The sequence below is a fragment of the Oreochromis niloticus genome, linkage group LG12, assembly GCF_001858045.2.
Source record: "Oreochromis niloticus isolate F11D_XX linkage group LG12, O_niloticus_UMD_NMBU, whole genome shotgun sequence".
Classification (NCBI taxonomy): Eukaryota; Metazoa; Chordata; class Actinopteri; order Cichliformes; family Cichlidae; genus Oreochromis; species Oreochromis niloticus.
In genome coordinates this window covers 37848889-37869452 of record NC_031977.2, presented here as the reverse complement: position 1 = coordinate 37869452, position 20564 = coordinate 37848889, and the positions used below count along the sequence as shown (strand labels likewise).

The following is a 20564-nucleotide window of genomic DNA, read 5'->3' as shown; positions in this document are numbered from 1 at the left end:
ACATAAGGCCTTCCCTAGCTGCTTACACTAACCACAACCTAACTGTAACCCTGACACTAAAACCACGTTTCAAAAACAAAGTACAGAGCTTTTTAAACATTATGTGTTGGGCTCGGGCTGCAGGACCTCCTGAAACAGGCCGGACTGAACCAGATTTAGATTCTTGGAAGTCGGAGCTCCTCTGAGACAGCAGCTGGAATGAAATCCTCTCCATGCATCCGTCTGACATTCGCAGGAAACTGAAGCAACATGTGGTGAAACTATCAGCCAGCAGCAACGCCGGGCTGAGCTCCAGCTGCTCTGAAGCCTCCACGTTCCATTCAGGCTCCTCAGCACCGTTTGCCTTCAGGACTGAAACCTGAAGCACCAAAACCTGCAGTTCCTCGAGCATCCGGCAGAGGCAGTAGTGAGTCAGTCCACACAGACTCCCATGTTAAAGCAGAACAAATACAGCTGTTTGGTCTCTATAGATCATTTCTCACTTCATAACACGTGTACAGGGAGAGGATGTTTTTAGTTTGCATTATTAGGGGCGTGGCCTCTTTGACTGATGGTGGTGACACAGGTGGCTGTAGCTGCTAGCTGTCTGCTAGGCTTCATCTGAACTGGACATCTTCACTGTGTTTGTGGTGCTGGAGCCTTTTTGATGACATCATCTGACCAACAATATGTCTGCTGCGAGGTTACTGGACTAACAGACTGAGCTAGAGTTTAGGTGAGAGAAATTCAGGGATTCTGATTGGATGTTACTGAGCACTGATTAACAGGTATCTGTGTCTAACCAAGCTAGCTAGCAGGAGTTGATAACTCCCTCTCTTGCCCAAATAAATTCATTTGAGGTTGCAAGAACCCAAAATGGTACTAGCCCAAACTGAAATGCCCCTTTTTAGAGTTAACTAGGCAAGCACTGCCCGCCCTGCTTGCCCAGACATACACTGGAAGGAGGAAAAACTGTGTATAACCTCAGTGCTATGAGTGAAAATGTGAAGGTCTGTTAGAGGCCAGAGGTCAGTTTGTAAACCTTTATTTATAATTTTAAAAAAAGTTTCACACAACAGATCTGACAGGAGACGCGGGCTCAAACGCCCAGCACGCCAAGTGTCCGTGTCACTGCCCCGTGTGATGTCAGAGTAACGTTCGCATACACAGAGAAGAAGAAAAATCAGAGATGTGTCTGTACAGAGGAGGTGACATCATGAAGCTCAGTAGATGTCCTGGTCATAGTCTGCGATGTCCATCGGCTGCTTCCTGCCACTGTTAGCCAGGTAGGACGACAGCTCCTCTGACAGAGCCACAGACAGGTGGAGACAGAGACACGTCAGTGAGACAGACCCCAGGCTTTTAGTTTCTGTTTCTCCTGTTTCAAACACCTGTCTCACCTGCTCCCAGTACTCCCAGTACAGCCGAGGCCCAGACCGTCCCCAGGTTGTTACGAGCTGTGCAGCGATAGGTCCCAGAGTCCCCCGGCTCCGCCCCCTCAATCTGCAGCCAGCTGGAGAGCTCGAACTTCAGAGGACCGCCGCGAGACTGCGAGACAGAGAATCAGACAGGTACTGAAATCTGTCCCAGAGGGGCGGGGCTGCAGGCTCAGGTGCACGTGTACCTGGACGGAGATGTGGGGATCGTCTCCGGGCAGGACGACGTCTCGTCCCTCCTTCGTCCACTCGACCAACGCCATCGGAAACGCAAACACTTCACAGAGAAAGATGAGACTGCTGCCCGTCCCGTTCACCTGACTGTGAGGAGGCACCTTAATGACCGGCACTGCCACAGGTGAGAGAGAGGTCATTAAGAAGTCATTAAATGTGAGGAGCGATCAGCTGACTGATGACCTCAGAGAGCTCACATACAGAGATGAGGTGACCTCTGACCTGCAGTTTTCCTCTGTGCTGCTTTCAGGTGTGTGTGCTCGTGTTTTTGGGCCCTCTGGGGTCCTGTAGGCGCTCAGTGTGAGGCGACCCTTTCCTGGATGAAACGCGAGTTCACCCCTTTGCTTGATATCTGACGTCTGCTCCATTTGTTTCCATTTTTAACTGAAGCCGTGCACGCCTGACCTCTGAACTCTAATGCAGATAAAATGGCGCTCAGCTTGTGGACCTCAACGCATCAAAACAGCTAAACCGGCCTGGGCTCCTCCTCTTTACTCCGAGGGCAAAACCACACAGACGGGGTGAACTGAGGAAGTCATCATCATCATCAATAGAGCAACTGCAATCATATAAATATTTTGGGACCATGATCAATGAAAACTGAACTTCAATGAGAACTGCAAATCATTCTGCAGAAAGGGTCACAGCACATTTACTGCCTGGAAACCTGCTCATTTCCACACTGACTGAACTATTTGAACTTTGTTGCACGGTTCGGTCACACCTCTGTCACAGAGCAAACTCACTGGTGGTCTGACAGGTGAGTCACAGCCCTGTTTACCCTCCCTGTACTCTAAACAGGTACAGACGATGGCTTTATCACTTCTTAATATTGGCTTCATCCTCTATGGGGTGAATTTCAGCTTCTTCTCTCGGAATATGTGTATGTCTGGTTTAAATAGGTGTGTGTGTTTTGTGAAGGGAAGCCAAATGATGTCATTTCTCTATAAAGCAAATTTACCTGCAGTTAAAAATAAAGGAACCTTGAATCATCACCACCATCATCATCACATCTGAGCTCGCACAACATATTTACCTTTAAAAAAATGAACGAATGAGGTGAGCAGTGGAACAGCAGGTGGTTACCTGCCCTGTGGCTCCCACCTGTCCTGCCTCAGGTGTTCCTACCTGTCCTGCAAGGGCCCCTCCCCGCGGTGTGGAGCTCGGGTGTCGAGAAGGCGGCCTCCCTCAGCTGACACATGTTCATGTATGTTCTCCCGTCAGAGCCGCACACCGGCTCCTGCTCCTCACACACGCACTCCTCCTCCTCTTCATCCTCTCCTCCTCCTCCCGCCTGACACCGCAGTCCGGTCCCACACAGCCCGTAGAACACGCTCCGGTTCCCGGGGTCGCAGGCCTGGCCCTCTAGGTTCCCGCACTCCAGGCAGCAGCCGCAGGAGCCCGGCACCAGCCCGGCCCGGCAGCCGCGGAGCAGCGGGCACCGGTCCGGCTGGCACGGCCCGCAGAGCCCCGGCCCGGGGGCGCTCTGCACGTGCGGAGGCTCAGCCAGAGAAATAGCAGCACCAGAGTCCGCATTTTCACCCGCCGGTACCGGCACGGCCCGGGACTCTGACCGGGAACAGAGACACAACAGAGCCGTAGATCCGCCCGCCTGCCCGGGCTCACACCGGCATCACCCGCGTCAGACCCCCAGACACCGACAGCCTCCGGTCAGAGTCTCGGTAGAGTGTCGTTCAGTGTCCCGGGCTGCTGACGGGCTTTCAGTCTGTGGCAGGTTTGAACAGCTGAGCCGCTCGCGCTGCTTCACTGCACACACGCGCCAGACCGCTGTCACGTGTGTCACAATAACAGACAAAGGTTCCGGTTTGACCTTTCAAAGTAAAACATCGTTACAGCGAGAACAGCAGCTCAGACTCTTCATATTCGGGTCACTAAATGTGGGATTTGGCACCAAGAAAAAAAATCTATTTAAACTCAAATCCAGCGCTCTGAGCTCAGAGCAGGGATCTGAGGCTCCACCCACTCATGCCCACCCATCACCAACCTGCAGTTCCTCTGACCTCCAGCAGAGGCAACAGCGAGTGAGTCCCATGTTAAAACTTTACAGAAGAAATAAGCTGTGTCCCAAAACCTAGGCCGCATCCTTCGGAGGATCCAGCCTTCTCGGTCTACGTGGGCCGGGTCCTCCGAAGACCGAGAAGGCCGGAAGTGCGAGGCTGTGACATGGGACAGGCTAGCCTTCAGATTAGCGTCACCGCTGTGTCGGTGGAGTTTGATAAACTCAGCAGTCTGCTCCTTGTTATCTAAAATATAACAGGACACTGGAGTAAACTCTCGACCATCTCACACTTCTGTTTAATCAGTTTTCTGTTTGACGTTCAGCTGTGTGAAAACTAGAACTTTAATCTCAGCCAAACCGATTTACTCAGGAACAAATTAAACACTGAAAAAAGCCAAACAGTAACATTTTTAATTTATCTAAGTGACTTATATACAGTGTTGGTCAAGTTACTTGAAAAAAGTAATCAGTAACTAATTACTGATTACTTTCCCCAAAAAGTAATCCCGTTACTTTACTGATTACTTATTTTCAAAAGTAATTAAGATAAGATAAGATGACCTTTATTAGTCCCACAGGTGGGAAAGTGCAAAGTTATGTGGCAGAAATGAGAAAACACTGGAAAGCAATAAAATAAAATAAAATAAAATGAAATATACAATAGAATAAAATGGAAATACAAATGCTATATACAACTGAGTAGGAAAATACAAAAATACAACTTCGTCAGAAGAAGAATTGCACATATAGCAGAATTATTGCACATGTGTGGATGTGTATGTTTGATCAGTTAAAGTCTTTGTTGTGGAGTCTGACAGCAGTGGGGAGGAAAGACCTGCAAAATCTCTCCGTCCCACACCGTGGGTGCCGCAGTCTCCCACTGAAGGAGCTGCTCAGTGCTGTCAGAGTCTCTTGCATGGGGTGGGAGATGTTGTCCAACAGGGATGACAGCTTAGCCGCCATTCTCCTGTCACTCACCACCTCCACTGGGTCCAGAGGGCATCCTAGAACAGAGCTGGCCCTTCGGATCAGCCTGTTCAGTCTCTTCCTGTCCCCAGCAGAGATGCTGCCGCCCCAGCAGACCACACCATAAAAGATGGCTGAGGCCACCACAGAGTCATAGAAGGTCTTCAGGAGTGGGCCCTCCACTCCAAACGACCTGAGTCTCCGCAGCAGGTACAGCCTGCTCTGCCCTTTCCTGTAGAGGGCGTCTGAGTTATGAGTCCAGTCCAGTTTGCTGTTCAGATGAACACCAAGGTACCTGTAGCTGTCCACAGCCTCGATGTCCATACCTTGGATGTTCAGTGGTTGCAGTGGAGGATGTTTGTGCCTGCGGAAGTCTACCACCAGCTCCTTGGTTTTACTGGTGTTGATCTGGAGGTAGTTCAGCTGGCACCAGTCCACAAAGTCCTGAGTCAGTCCTCTGTACTCCTTGTCGTCCCCATCAGTGATGAGGCCGACTATTGCAGAGTCATCAGAGAACTTCTGCAGGAAGCACTGGGTGGAGTTGTGGGAGAAGTCTGCAGTGTAGATGGTGAAGAGGAACGGTGCAGGTGTGCTGTAGCGGTCAGTGGAAGAATCCGCGAGTTTCTCTGTGTGTTTCCCATCACGTGGCGGCTACTCTGTGCTCGCTCAGAAGTTTAGGGGGTTTTTTCGCTGTAAAAAGAAGTTTTCTTCCCACGCACAACGGACACTAATGTTTTTGTCACTTTTTATGGAATCAAACTCAAAGTAAGGTCAGTACTTCCACGCTTTAAACGCTGCACACTCATACTCTCTCCGCACTCGATATATTATCCATTGTTGATCTGCACACATGTTGTCATGATACATTCTCGCAAAAAATCACGGTTTTAGTAACGCAGTAACGCAGCGTTCCTACGGGACAGTAACGGTAATCTAATTACCGTTTTTGCAATAGTAATCCCTTACTTTACTCGTTACTTGAAAAAAGTAATTGGATTACAGTAACGCGTTACTGCCCATCTCTGCTTATATATCACGTTTAACCTGAGATTCGAAAGACAGCGGGGGTCTGAAAACGATGAAGCCGGGAGTCCGCTGCTCTCGCCGGCTCTAGTGACCATTGAACCCCCCGGTCAGCTATCGAGCTGGTGGGTAACAGACGTCTCTGAAAACGTCGGAGCACTTTTGCAAATATGCGATGTCTTGATAAACTGAGCAGATATTTGAAGTTTACACAGCTACTTTCTCGCCTGAAAATATGTTGAAAGTTTTTTTTGTGACCCAGAAAGATTAATAAGAGTAATATTAAAACTTAGTAGCGGTCGCCATTGTTGGAAACTGGAATTGGCTGGGCCGTGCTATGAATTCTGGGATATGATGGGCCACGAAGGATACACCCGACCCATCCTTCAAATTCGGGAAAATGAAGGCCGCATTTGAAGGAGTCAATGAATTGGGACAGCCTTCGTCGCGCCGCTGTGACGTAATCTGCCTTCAAATGCGGCCTACGTTTTGGGACACAGCTAAAAACATGTTTACAGCCGGATACACAAACTGTTGGGTCTCTAAGATAAAAGCTTGTATTATTAATGGGGCGTGGCCTCTTTGACTGACAGGTGGATGGTGAAACAGTTGGCTGTAGCTGCTAGCTTCACCTGAGGTGGACCTCTGAACCGTGTTTATGCTTCTGGAGCATCTTTACTGACATCATGTGACCAATAACATGGCTGCTGTGAGGACACTGTCTGAGGAGACTGTACCAGAGTTTTAATCACTGAAATCTGGGATTTTATTGGATGGTATTGATCAGCAGGTCTGTGTGATGCTCCCGTACAGAAAGGGTCACCTTTGGCTTCACCTGAGATTCTGAGCTTCACAAACCTGAGGTTTCTGTACAGGTAAAAAGCTGCCTTTGTTTTGATCACGTGGAAAAAATTTGAATGCATGTGTAACAACAAAATGAAAACCTGACCTCCACTTCCTCAGAGCAGGTAAGGGTCAGTCTGAAAGAATGAACACGTTTCAGCTTTTATTCTGAAGGTCCAGTACTCTGACTTCCTGTCTCAGTGTCTGACCTGACAGTCTCTGAGCAGCTGAGCAGCCAGCCGGCTTCCCCCACAAACAGCAAAAACAAAGGCAGCTGTTAAACTCATCCTGAGGCTGAAGCTGGGCTTTACAGAGTGGAGGCTCCCAGGGTCCTCCAGGAGGTCCAGGAGAACCCCGGGACCTGCTGGGGCATCAGAGGTCGCAGTGGGGGTGAATGTGATTCAGGTGTCATTCAGCAGCAGTTCCTGAGTAAACGTGTTGGATTGGCTCCTCAGCAGCACCAAAGCGACTCTGGAAATAAATCAGCGGCGGTGGTGGAGGTTTTGGGCGTGGCGCCCTGCTGGCAGACAGGAATAGAACCGTAATGGAGGGTTTAAAATGACGTGTCTGCAGGCTTTTTTTACACTCTCGTGCTCTCGCACTGTGTGTGTATGTGAGCCTGGTCTTTACCTGAGGAGGTGTGCGTGTTACAGCCTGAGGACGGGGCACAGGTGTGTTTAACCTGCGGGACGTGATCAGTCCTGAAAACCAGCATGGAGGAGTTTTTACTTCTCTTCATGCAGCAGCTGCTAAAGCAAGCTTTTTAGCTCCTCCCTCATTCAGAGCAACTTTATTCTGATTGGCTGCTCATCCTGAACAGGAACTTTGAATCCCCCTTCTATGCAGTGCGCAGTGATCTGACGACCTCATCATTACTAACGCGTTTGACATGAACGCCCGCCACAGAAACAGGAAGTACGCGCTGGCTTCAGATGCACATCAGTAAAAACACCGCTCATTAATGGGAGACGTATTTGGATCGCCCCCCGGTGGCTGTTACACCATTCATCATGTTCCATCGTGTAAAGGCCACGCCCCTTCATATGAACAGAAGAGGCGGTTTGCGAGATTCAGAAAAGGAACCTTTGAGTTCGGCACGTTTAAGATTTTTTATTTTGATTGTTACATTTTTATCAAAACTGAAAAGCATCCCGAGCCGTCGTCATCATCATCATCATCATCACCATCACCATCATTAATGACACAGTCAGAGGTCACAAGCCCATCTCCCCCACATCCCCCTCCTCCTCCCCCGGGGGGGAGCAGAGGCGTGAGATGAACACACAGTGGTAGTTCCACAGCAGCAGCAGCACCATCAGCAGCAGGCCGCAGAGCAGCAGGGCCACCAGCAGGGGGAGACGGCGTGATGCTGACAGAGGGCAGAGGTCGCCGCAGCTGACGGGGAGAGGAGGAGGAGGAGGGGAGGAGCAGCGATGGAGCCACAAACAGAGACGTTTGAGTCCCGATGGGTCAGACTGAGATGAGCTGAGAGGTGATGGCATGGTCCTGGAGAGGTCAGAGGTCAGGTGGAGCTCAGCTGAGAATCAGAAACAGAAACATCAGTAAAATCCAGAAGCTCCATAATGCTCCAATCTGAGGGTGGGGCCCACTGAAGGTCACACAGTAGATCTGAGGGGGGTGGGACAGGAAGCAGGTTACTCTGATCTTATTTTAAAAAGTGAAAGCGTGCAGAGAGCATCAGACTCGGGCGCAGGTGTGTCCCTGACGCTCTGACCTCTCTGACTTGCTATTATGGCCGACAGTTTGCCTCAAACACGAGCTCTTTAAATGTGAGCACACGTCTCAGCAGAGGAAGGCGCGGAGCTGCTGAGGTGTGACGAGCCCGGCGATACCTGCAGATGTTTGCAGATGTTTGTGAATGAAATTAAAGCGAACTGAGTGACACTGAACTTCTCACCGGCCTCTCGGAGAAACCAGCGGCCTCAGCAGGAAGTGCTGGACTGGGTCGCTCAACATCGCGCACGGACTCGCTCTGACCGTGTGTGAGGTTTGGATCCGAGTTTACGTTCCCGTTAAAGAAGAGGCTGAAGTAATGGGAAAACAGAAAGGAGCCTTCAGGAACTCCACAAGAAGAACATCAAAATCCCTCAAAGAAGAAAATCTGGAAGCTTCACGGAGCAGCGAGGGGGAGGAGGAATTCAGCCTCCTCGTCTTCCTCACTCCTCCGCTTCATTACCGGCTCCAGAAATAACACAGGGTTACCACAGCAACAGCCGAAGGGCTTCAAGGTTACTGTGACAACCACCGAGAGGAGAAGCACGGGAAATACACAGACCTTCCACCCCACGCTGCGTCTGTCGCTTTTACTCCACATAACAGCCCGGTCCCCGTCTGAGGCCCGAGGCCTGGTCCCTAACCAGTCCCCGTCTGAGGCCCGAGGCCTGGTCAGAGTTTTCATGCACGGAGCTGCTGGTTTTTCCTGCACATACGAGGTTTCCAGCTGACTGAGCAGGCAGAGAAAGGCTCTGTAAACAGCTGTGAGTGAGCGTTCAGCTCGGAAACACTCACCTGTCTGCTCCTTTCCTTCTACGTCTGTGGCGAAGACCAAACACCTGCAGCCTCTTCCTCTGTCTGTGTAACACAGCCGGCTCAGCCAATCACAGCGGCCGGTTGGAGGTAGTCAGCTGAGTTTCAGTGCACTGACCGGCGGCATCACGCCGTGACCTTCAGACTGAGAGTCAACAATCAGGCCGCACACACTGAAAACAGCTGCAGAGCCTCGAGCTGCAGCCACACACAGAAACTGCCCCAGGAAATACCCTCCAACGCCCCCCCAGGATGAAGAACACAGCTGCTGCCTTTCACCGCCCTCGAATCCCCTGTATGCATCTTCATTACGACACAAACGTTGAGCTGCAAGACTACAGTACCCACAATCCTCTGTGGCTCCAGCCTTTTGGTGCTTTGAGCTTTACTCTGTCCTGCAGTTCCAGTGAGAGCTGTGCAGTGACACAGCCGAGTGATGCAGAGCGGCGTCTTCGTCTCTGAGCAGGCTCAATAACCACTCACCTGTACGCCGCCCCCCAACCCACTGACCCCCCCAAAATATTTTTGAAACTATACCAGTAAATAACAGATGACCCAAATACCAACAAACCCTCCCCTCAGCAGCCAATCACAGCAAAACTTTAGAGTACCGCCTCAAAAACAGCCCCATATCAAACCACAAAGCCCCTCCCATCAAGAACCCCAAAACACTCTCAACTATAACCTGTCATGCTCCCCACCAATCACTCCCAACCCCCGCAATGCAACCAAACTTTGAGCTTTGATTGGAATGTTTACCTGTCGTTGAGCGTGAACAGTCACAGATGTGTTTACACGAAGGTAAGCGGCGTCCTGAGGACCGCACACTGCAGCTGAAGCTGCTCCGCTGGCCTGAGATCAGCTGACGAGCTTTGGGAAAATCGCACTTCCTGGGTTGTTTTGGCTCGGCCCCCAGAGAGCACGCCCCGCTAACATCCTCGGGAAACACCAGAGCGGCTCCCCTGTGTGCCCACGCCATAACGCTGCCTCCCCCGTGTTAGACGGATGCTCTGCTTTCCGCTCTTTTCTCTCCATCGTTAAACTTCCTCCCAGCTTCACCTGTCAAACGTGTTTTCACGCATGTACACTTTCGTTAGATGTGATAAAGTTCGACCCTCCTGAGCGCACTCGGAGTTTGCACCTTGTTGTTTCCATCCGTGACGGCGTGTCCTGGCTGTCGACCTTCGGTGCTCCTGACTCGGCTCGATGTGGTGAATCATTCTGTCATCGTCTTTCATGACTTTATGTGTTTATTCTTTTTAACAGTGAGCAGCTGGTTTGGACACTCCCAGTTTCTGCTCTCTGATTGGTTTATTCTGGTGGTGCAGCCTAATGACGGCCTGCCTCACGTCTCCTGGTCTAACGAGGGATCAGACCAGGAAGCCGCTCACCCAACTGTCCGCTTACTTCTGGCTGTGTTTAAGAACCGCTCGCATTAAACCGGCTGAGGCTGGACCATCGGAGTCCGACTCAGCTGCACCTGCAGAGATAAAAGTACAACCATCCCACAGACGCCGGCTCCGACTGCGCTCGTCTCGGTCTAGTTAAAAATATTCACACATCATGGTCACAGTGGAGATACGTGGTTTTCACAGGACCGCCACGAATGATGTCACAGGTAGAAAAACTCGGATGCGTTTCAAATAAATATTAGTTTATTACTGAAAGTGTCGTCGGCAGAGACGACGGGCAGGTTAAGCTCAGTTACACAAACACGGATTCAAAAGTGTTCACGTGATGACACGGCGCCGCTAAAATCTGAAACAAATCACACACCAAGCTCTACAGCAACACCCCACTTCCTGTCTGACACAGGAAGTGGTTTAGAGTAAAATGTCTGCAGTGGAATCGCTGAAACTCGACTCGAGTCGAGCGGCTACATGTGTCAAAAAACAACCAAACACCAACCGAGCTGGAGGTCAAAGGTCAACGATGCACAGACGGAGGGAAACTTCTACAGTTTTAGTTTTAGTGTTTATGATACAGGAAGTAAAATGTGAACACAAAAATAAAACTTTCTCTTCTTCTAGCAAGCCGCAGTCAGTCAGCTTACAGGTGAGACCTTCATCATCATCATCATCATCTGTACAATGCGTTTACATCAGAAACAAAGTAAACAACAAAAATAAATACAGACTGTGACATCACAGCACATCACGTGTCACGTGACACAGTTTAGGGTGAGCTGCACCAACACTCATCAAAGTTTCTAAATTAATACTACCGATAAATACGTTTAAGAAGTCTTTTATTTTGAAATTGCTAAAACAACTTCAAAGTAAAAGACAGTTTCTTAAAAACAGCTGAGGAAAACTTTCAGATATTTTGTTCTGACACAGTCAGTTTCAACAAATCAACATGAAGTGCCTCCATATTTCTGTGATGCCTGGATATTTAAACTGCGTCACATTTAAACCACTTTTGTTTTGCTTCTGGAGTTCACTCTTTAATAGTTTGACCAAAGAGCTTCTAAACCGAGTCGTGTTCCTCAGTTTAAAGAAAATAAGAGTGTGAATGAGTCTGCGGATCAGCGCTAGACTCCCATCACCAGGCTGAATCTGCAGATGTGCTCCAGCTGTGAAGCGATTGGTGCAGCTCGCCTGGTGTGAAGCCGAGCGTCACCGAGAACGACGGCATGAAGCCCAACTCGTCACAAACCCGATCAGACCTGCAGAGGTCACGCTGGCACGAATACACGTCAGTGTGAGGAGAATCGGAAACGTGCAGCTCAACACCGAGAGAGGAACCTGACGCTCACATGACGACATCGACACTTTATCACATATCATTTTATTCAGCTTTCATTTCAGGAACAAAGCATTACTCTTATTGTGAAGTGCACAGGAAGGACTCTAAACTGTGCCAAAGTAAAAGTCATCATTAATAGCGTGCCGTGCCTTATGAGGACATTTCTGAATGAAATGATTGAACTTTATTCCGTAAAAAGAACAAACACGTTTTTCACTGATGTGAGCGTTTGTGGATTTTCTAAATGCTTCTTATTTGTAACAAAAATGTAAAAACATTCATATAAAAACAACATCTGCCCGTACAGATGTGATGTGTTTGACACACCGACATACAGACGTGTGTCTGATAAATATACATAAATACATCCGTATTAATGTGTGTTGGTGCGTGAACGCGTCACACAGCACGCTCTGAAGCCATGTATCTGTCACTGATCTGTAAACTGAGCTTGTAAATAAATTAAAACTATTATAACTTCACTGTTATCTCCAAAAGTTGAATCTGTTCATCTGGACGTAGCGTTTTGTGGGAGAAACGTTTCGTCACTCATCCAAGTGACATCCAAGTGACTTCTTCAGTCTCAGCTGACTGCAGGTTTCCCCAAACCTTATAAACAGTACATTTGCATAATGACTGAAACCAGCCCACTGAAGGAACAATGGGCTGGTTTCAGTCATTATGCAAATGTACTGTTTATAAGGTTTGGGGAAACCTGCAGTCAGCTGAGACTGAAGAAGTCACTTGGATGAGTGACAAAACATTTCTCCCACAAAACGCTACGTCCAGATGAACAGAATCAACTTTTGGAGATTTACTTTCCTGGATGATTGAGAATGCATCAAAACTTCACTGTTAGTTTTTCATGGACTTTCTCGTTGACGTCTTGGTGCTGACAGACGGGTTAAAGATGACCTTGCTCGGCCTGCAGGTCGATTCTCAGAGCGATGCCTGCGCGTGTTCTCGGTGACGCGCTCGGCTGGCTGCTGTTCTTAACACCAAAAACGTGGAAACCTCCTAACTCCAGCTGGCTCTGTGTGGAGTTAGCAGCTTTCCACGGGACATCAGGTTGGAGCTACAGGGCTGTGGAGGTAGACGGAGACTGACATCATCAGTGGGGACACAGTGGAGGAGGGGCAGTGACTACGTCTCCCAGCATGCACTGGGACTGTCGGGGGCGGTGGGAGGAGCCTCTGGGGCAGAAAGCATCCCTTTTACGTGCATGAGGACATCTCTGTATTATGGGGACATTTTTCCTTTATGAAGACAGTCAGGCACTGTGGGGACACTCTGCATTACAGAGACATGGGGACATTAATGCCAATAATAGACTGAAATGTCCCCATGTCCACTCACAGCTGCACAGTGCTGAAGCGGGTTTAAAGTTTAAATAAAGTTTTACCAAATTTTCCTGAACACAGAGAAACAAATTGTCTGGATCGCTGAACAAAAATGGCGGAGCTTCCTGCTAGCAGGTCATGTGTCACCCACAAACCTCAGCGGGATGACCCCACACTCTGGTTCGGTGATCCGGGTGACATCTGTGACTCTGTGTAAAGGAACCACTTCCTGTCCCAGAGGCTCCTCCCACCAGCCAAACTGTGATCAGTAATCGGGGACACAGGTGATCCAGGAGATCGATCCCAGTTTAGGCTCATGGACTCAGATCAAGAAGAACGGCGTCGCCAGTTGCGACCAGTTCCAAAACCAGTCATACTTTTGACAATTCAGTGCGATCGACAGAACAAACTGTACAACACCACACACATCCACCCGAAGGAAACCAGTCCCAAACAGTTCTTTCAAAATAAAAGACCCTCTGGTGGGAGGAGGCAGACAGCTACAAGCAGAGCAAGGCAAGTGTGTGTTTGTACAGTGTGTGTGTGTGTGTGTGTGTGTGTGTTTGTACAGAGTGTGTCTGTGTGTGTGTTTTTACAATGTGTGTGTGTGTGTGTGTTTGTACAGTGTGTGTGTGTGTGTGTGTGTGTGTGTGTGTGTGTTTGTACAGAGTGTGTCTGTGTGTGTGTTTGTACAGTGTGTGTGTTTGCTTTGTGTGGTGGGAGTTGGTGTGACAGATGGCGTGTGTGTTTGTAAAAATGTGTGTGTGCTGCTTAATGTTTGTAAATGCTTCTATTGCTATTTTTGTGGGGTCCTGTGATTTAGGCAAATTTTGTGGGGACATTTCTACAGCGTGCGGACATTTCTGCATTATGAGGACATTTCTGTATAATAAGGACATTTCTGCATTATGAGGACATTTCTGTATAATAAGGACATTTCTGCATTATGGGGACATTTCTACAACATGGGGACATTTCTGCATTATGGGGACATGCTTTAAAGTGTTCAGTGTCAGCACTAAGGTTCCAGATCAGCTTTTCAGTCCCCATAAGGAATAAAGATAAATGTGTGTGTGTGTGTGTGTGTCACTATGGGATACCGTCCAAAAGCCCTGCTGTCATTACATCGTCCTTCCTGTCCATCTGTGTGTGTGTGTGTGTGTGTTTGTGTGTCCAGAGGGTCAGTGTGCGTCTGTGTGGCTCAGCAGCAGCAGTGAAGCTCGCTCGCTCTCTCCCTCGCTCTCTCAGACCACGGTGCTGACGGAGGGATCTGATAGGTTGAGCTGGCCGGTGATGTCGGTTGGGTACGGCTACAGAGAGAGTAAACACATACGTTAATCACAGCGGCATCACACACTGGCTGATCCTGAGCTGTACCCTCTTGTGGGTCCTGCCTACATTCCTGTTTTCATCTGAAGAACTTATTAGCAGTGGAGGAAGCGTTCAGGTGTTTTACTCAGGTGTTACCTGCACACAAGCAGCTGTTAGCGTGAAGATGCTAACAGGTCTCCAATGTTAAAAAGATGGATTTGGACATTTGCACCACAGTGAGTCTGTGAGACTTCACTGCAGACACACAGGATCGTTACGTTAAAAATTACCTCCTTTAAACAGATTAATATCCTGGCATCAGTGCAGGGCTGGACATTTGAATCCTACATCACTTTTCACTCGTCTACAAAGTTCACCGTGATAATTTGTGATGTGTTTTTAAGGACCGCCCCTTTAAGGTTTCAGGCTGCTGGACATGAATTAAACATGGTCTCCCATCGTGGGAAGCTCTGCCACGGGCAGCATCAAACTTTCATGTGTGAGCAGCAGCAGCAGCACGGGCCAGGCTATCGGTTCGATTCCCAACAGTGTGCGTTGGTTTCTTTAGGAAACCTGATTGTGTGTCAGCCTGACAGCGTTGTTGACACAGGCCTATAAAACACGTGAGTTTCTCTAAGACAGAGAAATGATCAAAGCCATGCAGCGCTGTGCACAGCAGGCTGTCTGTCTGCTGCGTGAGCACCGTTGGACTTATGAACGAGTGCACCGTGTGACCGTCTGCTGTTCTCAGCACGGACGAAACTCACGGGATTATCCCACTCGCACAGGCGTTCGCTGTGGACACTGTGGACCTCACCACTCTGTGTGTCTCACTTCATAAGACAATTTTTCTAACATTAGTTTCTGATGCTAAGTTAAGTTTTAATAAACATATTTTTTAATTATGTATAATATATACATTTATACTGTGAAATCAGTTTTCCTGCAGGGATTTTAATCCTAACATTCATTTTTTATTCTAGCATAGATCGTTACTGCCAACATTTGAGGGTCACTGATTTTATGCTAATGCTAGTTCATTTATTATGTTATTATTGATGTTTTTACATTTTCTTGTGTGATTTTAACCTAAATGTTTTCTGCTTAATGTAATCTTACCTGTTCTGACTCACAATAATAATTACCATCACATATAAAGGAAAATGCTGATATTTTTTAAATGTCACACTGTCAGTAAAACGTGTCGACGCCTGTTTAATCATCAGTTGGTTGGTTCGGTTCATCTGAATGTTGCGTCTCCAGTTCAGCTGATTTTATGGGATTGTCAGCAGAAAGCGCAAAAACACAGTGTTTTTATGCTAGCAGTAGTTAGCATAGAAACACTGTTTGTGTGATTCTAACAATTTTATTTTATTTATATCCACCAAATATGTAGATTGTTTTTGTAGGCCTGACACTGCGTCTTCTGTCACACTGCACACCATGCTGGGATTAGTTTTCCACTAACAGTTCACTGGGAAGACTGGAGCTCTGTGGCTGGAGACCAGTTTAAAAATCACAATAAGTTTAACTGTTTGACACTAAAATATAAAGACATGAGGAGTGGCACAAGACTTTTGCACAGTGCTGCATTATCGATAAGTTATAACAAAAGCATGCTAATGCTAGCATGCTAAGAGCCCAGCACGCTCTTCATGCATTTGTAGCCAAAACTTTAAACATGTAAACAAAATGCAGAATGTTGCATAGTGTTTAGCTGTTATGCTGTTTACAATAAAAAACTAGAATCAATGAAGAAGATCAAAACTATTTTTAATACACAGTTTTGATCATGTTGTTTTTTTTATGCTAACATGAATTGTTTTCATGCTAGCGTTTTTTTATGGCAACATAAACATTTTCGTGTGAATGTCAGTGTTTTTTGACAAAATAAGGTTGTAGAGCTTTTTTCACCTTTTCATCTCCAGAGCACTGAGTTGGAAGTGGCTTCCAAAGTTTAACCAATCAGATGAAAGCTGGCTTTTAGAGACGAGGGACTTAAAGAGACAGTAAACTGGCTTGTTGTAGACAGGATTGTTTTCGAGTGTGAATCGTGAGCGGGTTAGCTCCTCTCATGTAAACATCAGAAACCACTGAGGGAGCCATCCAGTGCAGACCACAATCAATGCTGTACTCTGAGTAAAAGTACTTAGTTACTTTCCACCACTGCTAATGTGACGACTGATGGAGTTTGCCCGCAGCGAGGCGGGGCAAAGCTGGGGGTCTGGTTTAGAGTGCGGGTGTGTTTTCAGCCTACAGTCGGTCGTGCTTGCAGAGGAGGACAGAGGCAGTGTGTGTGTAGTACAGCATGTAGTCTGGACACCATTCAAATCCACTGAGAGAGAAAAACACTCATATAGAAAATAAAGAGAGATGATCACAAAGAGAAATGAGTCAGCTCTGCTCCAAGACCTGCTTCAGCTGGCTGGGTGTGATCAGCAGCTGGTTCTTCTGCTGCTGCTGAGCATTAAAGCGTTTCGATGAGCTCTCCTCACTGAAACAGTTTAATGTGCAGCAGCTCCTTAAATCCCTGAGATGACACGCTTTGGCACCATTTTGACTCCCTTTACATCAAACCACTGCTTATCTGGAGGGAGGAGGGATGCAAAATGTGCCAGAACGTTGCAGATTTTAAGACACATCACAAAGTTTGGCACATTTCAGATCGTCCGACTGAGGAGGAGAGTTTCACCAACGCTGCAGGAAAACAGAAATCCTGCAGCTTCGCTCAGATCTGAAGCAGCCACAGTAACAGCACTGAGGTCATTTATAGATCGTTAACAGCCGAGTCCTGTGGGAACAAGAGACGGTCAGGAAGAGCCGAGCAGCTGACCAGATGCTGAAACAGAGACGAGTTAGAGGAGACGGACGAGTCCCTGCTGGGCAACCTGTGAGGGCGAGAGGCCGGGAGACAAAGTGTGTGGGGACATTTGGAAATGAAGGGACAGAGAGATGACAGGACAGGAAGGAGAGGAAACAACCAATCAGAGAGAGACAGGACAAAGGACATGACAAAGGACAGGACAAAGGACATGACGAAGGACAGGACAAAGGACATGACGAAGGACAGGACAAAGGACAGGACAAAGGACATGACGAAGGACAGGACAAAGGACAGGACAAAGGACAGGACAAAGGACATGACGAAGGACAGGACAAAGGACATGACAAAGGACAGGACAAAGGACAGGACGAAGGACAGGACGAAGGACAGGACAAAGGACATGACGAAGGACAGGACAAAGGACATGACAAAGGACAGGACAAAGGACAGGACGAAGGACAGGACGAAGGACATGACAAAGGACAGGACGAAGGACAGGACGAAGGACAGGACAAAGACGGGAGAAGAAAGACCACACAGTCTGACCCTCTTCACTTCTCCTTTGCAAGAGGACGATGTGAACCGTGTGAAAACCCAACAAGCGGACCCTGACCTGCCTGGGCGGACCGAACCGGACGTTTCTTTCTGTCTTCAGTCTGTCGCCTTTTGTCTGTCTCAGTGGGACAGATGAGCTGATGGAGGTGGGAAAGCAAAGATGGCTGACCGACAGATGGGCGGCCATGATGAGTCAGCAAGGAGATGATGGAGCTGGAGATGAGACGAGAGGGCGAGAGACAAACGTGACGAACCGAAAACAAACAGGAGGCGATTACAGACGAGCGAGAGCAGAGAAAAGAAAGACAAACAGATAAAAGATGGAGTGAAGCAGAAGACACGTGGAGGACAGGAGGGAGGAGGGTTGGTGGTCTTCATCTCCTTACCGTGGTGTCCCCGGAGGCCCTACGCCGTTTGAGGTCGGAGGTCGAGGTGATGGACCTAAAAGAGGTTTTCAGTTTGGGCTCGGGCTCTGCTCTACCACTTTTCCTATCCTAAAATAAATCATACGATAGGTGCACACACACGTTAACACGCAGCAGAGACACTCGGCTAGCTGCATGAGGACACACCTGAGTGTGTGCTGTCAGGTAGAGAGTGTGTGTGTGTGTGTGTGAGTGTGTGTGTGTGTGAGTGTGTGAGTGTGTGAGTGTGTGTGTGTGTGTGAGTGTGTGAGTGTGTGTGTGTGTGTGTGTGTGTGTCAGACACACTGATCAGCCACAACATTAGAACCACTATCAGATCGCCTGAGTAATAATTTAGCAGGAAGTCGAGTCGATGGGAAGTTTGTGTGAAGCTAAAGTGGCGTGATGAGGAGAGCAGCTGCAGGCGGAGGCGGGACTATCGTTCCTTCAGTATTTATGAGTCTTGTTGCTGTTTCTTGTTTAGCGGCGCGTCGTCTAATCGAAGGTCAGCTGGTGGATTTAACAGGAAGCAGGTGAAGGTTGTTAAAGTGAACCTTTGTGTCTGAACCTTCATCATCATCATGACTGTGGCTCAACACAAGCACGGAGCGAGAGCGCCTCCTGCTGTTCAGGGTGTTGGTCTCATTACTGCCTGGGAGGTTTTCAGGACCACGGCCATCGTCCTTCTGTTGAGCTCTGTTTGCTTTACTTCTGAGATTTTCCTCTCTGGACCCTGAAAGATGATTTCTGCATAACCAGTGAAGGTGATATAAAGGATGCACTGCGGTGGAGTCAGGGACAGGTCGTGGGTGCCTGAGGGCCACTGAGGCCTGAAGAGCTCCAGCAGCACAAAGCAAAGAAGCGACAGAACAAAGCATCGCAGCGCTCTGATTTCTTTCCAACATCATGTCCAGGTGGACTGGAGACTTCAGAAACAGAAACGTGCTCGGTGACCTGTAACACATTCTGACCTCCTTTTTTTCATCATCTAAGAGGCTTCAACTCTATCAGCTGATCCTATTTACCTGGTGATCACCTGAGGTGGTCGTTGGCCACCCTGTCATCAAGTGAACCACCTCAAGGTTCCAGTAAGGCTTCCACTGACACTGACTTTGTTATAGGTGGCTGACCATCAGTGCTGTGAGTCACCACCTCATCTGTTGGATGAAGGGTAAAAAGAAGTCCAGCTGCAATCAAACAACCTGGTGGTCAGAAGAGTCAGAGCTGGACCGTGGAGCGCCAGAAGAAGAGTGCCCAGTCTGATGAAGAGTGTTTTATTTCCCATCCTCAGGACACACTGGAAACCAACGCTCCATCAGCAGTTTGAGCATGACAAGGAGATCTGATCCACAGAGGCTCATGTCACATCCACCCAGAGTCACCTCCACCTTTTATTTTGGCGTCAATTATTAGAACAACCAGCTCACTGTGATATGCCCACGACAATTTCCACTTTCAAGCTCTTGTTTTGATTGGTCTGACTGTGTCTTCAGCTCTTTATCTCTCTCCCTGTGCATGTTGGGTAGGTTTCCTGAGCCTCCCTGGGCCTCCCTGGGCCTCCCCGAGCCTCCCTGGGCCTCCCTGAGGCAGGAACTGCCAGCTGCAAGTATGAGATGGGTTTTATGGTTAAACACCCCGCCCACCTCTGATTATCTGTGTGCACGTTATCGGTTAACTTAATTCACACCTGCATGCAGCGTCCTGGCTCAGAGGATGGAGGTGATTGGGTGGTTCTAATGCTGTGGCTGACGGCTGTATCCCTGTTATGTGGTGTGTCAGTGGGGCTGTTCTCGGTGCCGCATTGAAGCTCTCATTCAGTTCACTTTGATTTCTACAAAAACTGCCTGGAAGCGCTGCACAGAACAGAGCCTGAACTCCCTACAGCTTCAGATGAAGTGATGTTTCAGTAAAACGGAGGAGCGCTGTCCTGTTTTACTGCCCACACAAACACACAGCAGCAGGGAGACACCAACGTGAGGCTCAAACACAGGAACATGACAGGAAATCAACCTCAAAGAAAAGGAAACATCGTGGGGGAGGGGAGGGGTATGGGGCAGGGGAGGGGGGTGAGGCAGGGGGAACAAAGATGGCGTATGAGGCCCGAATGAAGCCGCGAACACGTGGGATCATTATACCAACACTCTGCTGTTATAATGCCATCTCTCCTGGGGAGGGCGGGGAACAGAAAACAGAACGGGGGAGGGGCGGCGGCACATGGCTGATGATCACTTGGTGTCTGACCTCTAACATCGTATGAAGATATAAGTTTGACCTTTGACCCATCACAGTGACAGTTCAGGTGAGAGCTGGGCATCAGTGGCGAGACGTTCTTGC

At 48.5% G+C, this 20564-nt stretch overlaps 2 protein-coding genes and 1 long non-coding RNA gene across 7 annotated transcripts in view; all 3 read right to left on the bottom strand.

Moving 5' to 3' along the window:
- Window positions 1-540: 540 nt before the first annotated feature.
- Window positions 541-3282, bottom strand: LOC102077317 (kazal-type serine protease inhibitor domain-containing protein 1; the record flags this gene model as incomplete). Its single annotated transcript, XM_005460104.4, has 4 exons — window positions 541-1282; window positions 1380-1527; window positions 1604-1764; window positions 2778-3282. Coding segments are annotated over 4 exons (894 nt in total), but the record flags the coding sequence as incomplete, so codon positions are not given.
- Window positions 3283-7591: 4309 nt separating this feature from the next.
- Window positions 7592-12373, bottom strand: LOC102077192 (uncharacterized). Of its 2 annotated transcripts, XR_003213152.1 has the most exons (3): window positions 9031-12373; window positions 8798-8941; window positions 7592-8038 (listed from the first exon to the last, which is right to left on the bottom strand). It is a non-coding gene; the product is annotated as an uncharacterized LOC102077192 (long non-coding RNA). The 2 variants fall into 2 exon arrangements; XR_267209.4 differs by lacking the exon at window positions 8798-8941 and having other exon boundaries at window positions 9031-9573.
- Window positions 12374-13942: 1569 nt separating this feature from the next.
- The window catches only part of grin1b (glutamate receptor, ionotropic, N-methyl D-aspartate 1b), a 74699-nt gene continuing 68077 nt past the window's right edge, over window positions 13943-20564 (bottom strand). For 2 of the 4 annotated variants that reach the window (XM_025896962.1, XM_025896963.1), the window contains 2 exons: window positions 18213-18320; window positions 17705-18039 (listed from right to left, as the gene is read on the bottom strand). In XM_025896962.1, the coding sequence (XP_025752747.1) occupies window positions 17947-18039; window positions 18213-18320 (201 nt within the window). In that variant the 3' untranslated portion in view covers window positions 17705-17946. Of the gene's footprint in view, window positions 14447-17704; window positions 18040-18212; window positions 18321-20564 lie in introns of those variants that run through there. The other 2 variants (XM_019347174.2, XM_019347175.2) reach the window with 2 other exon arrangements.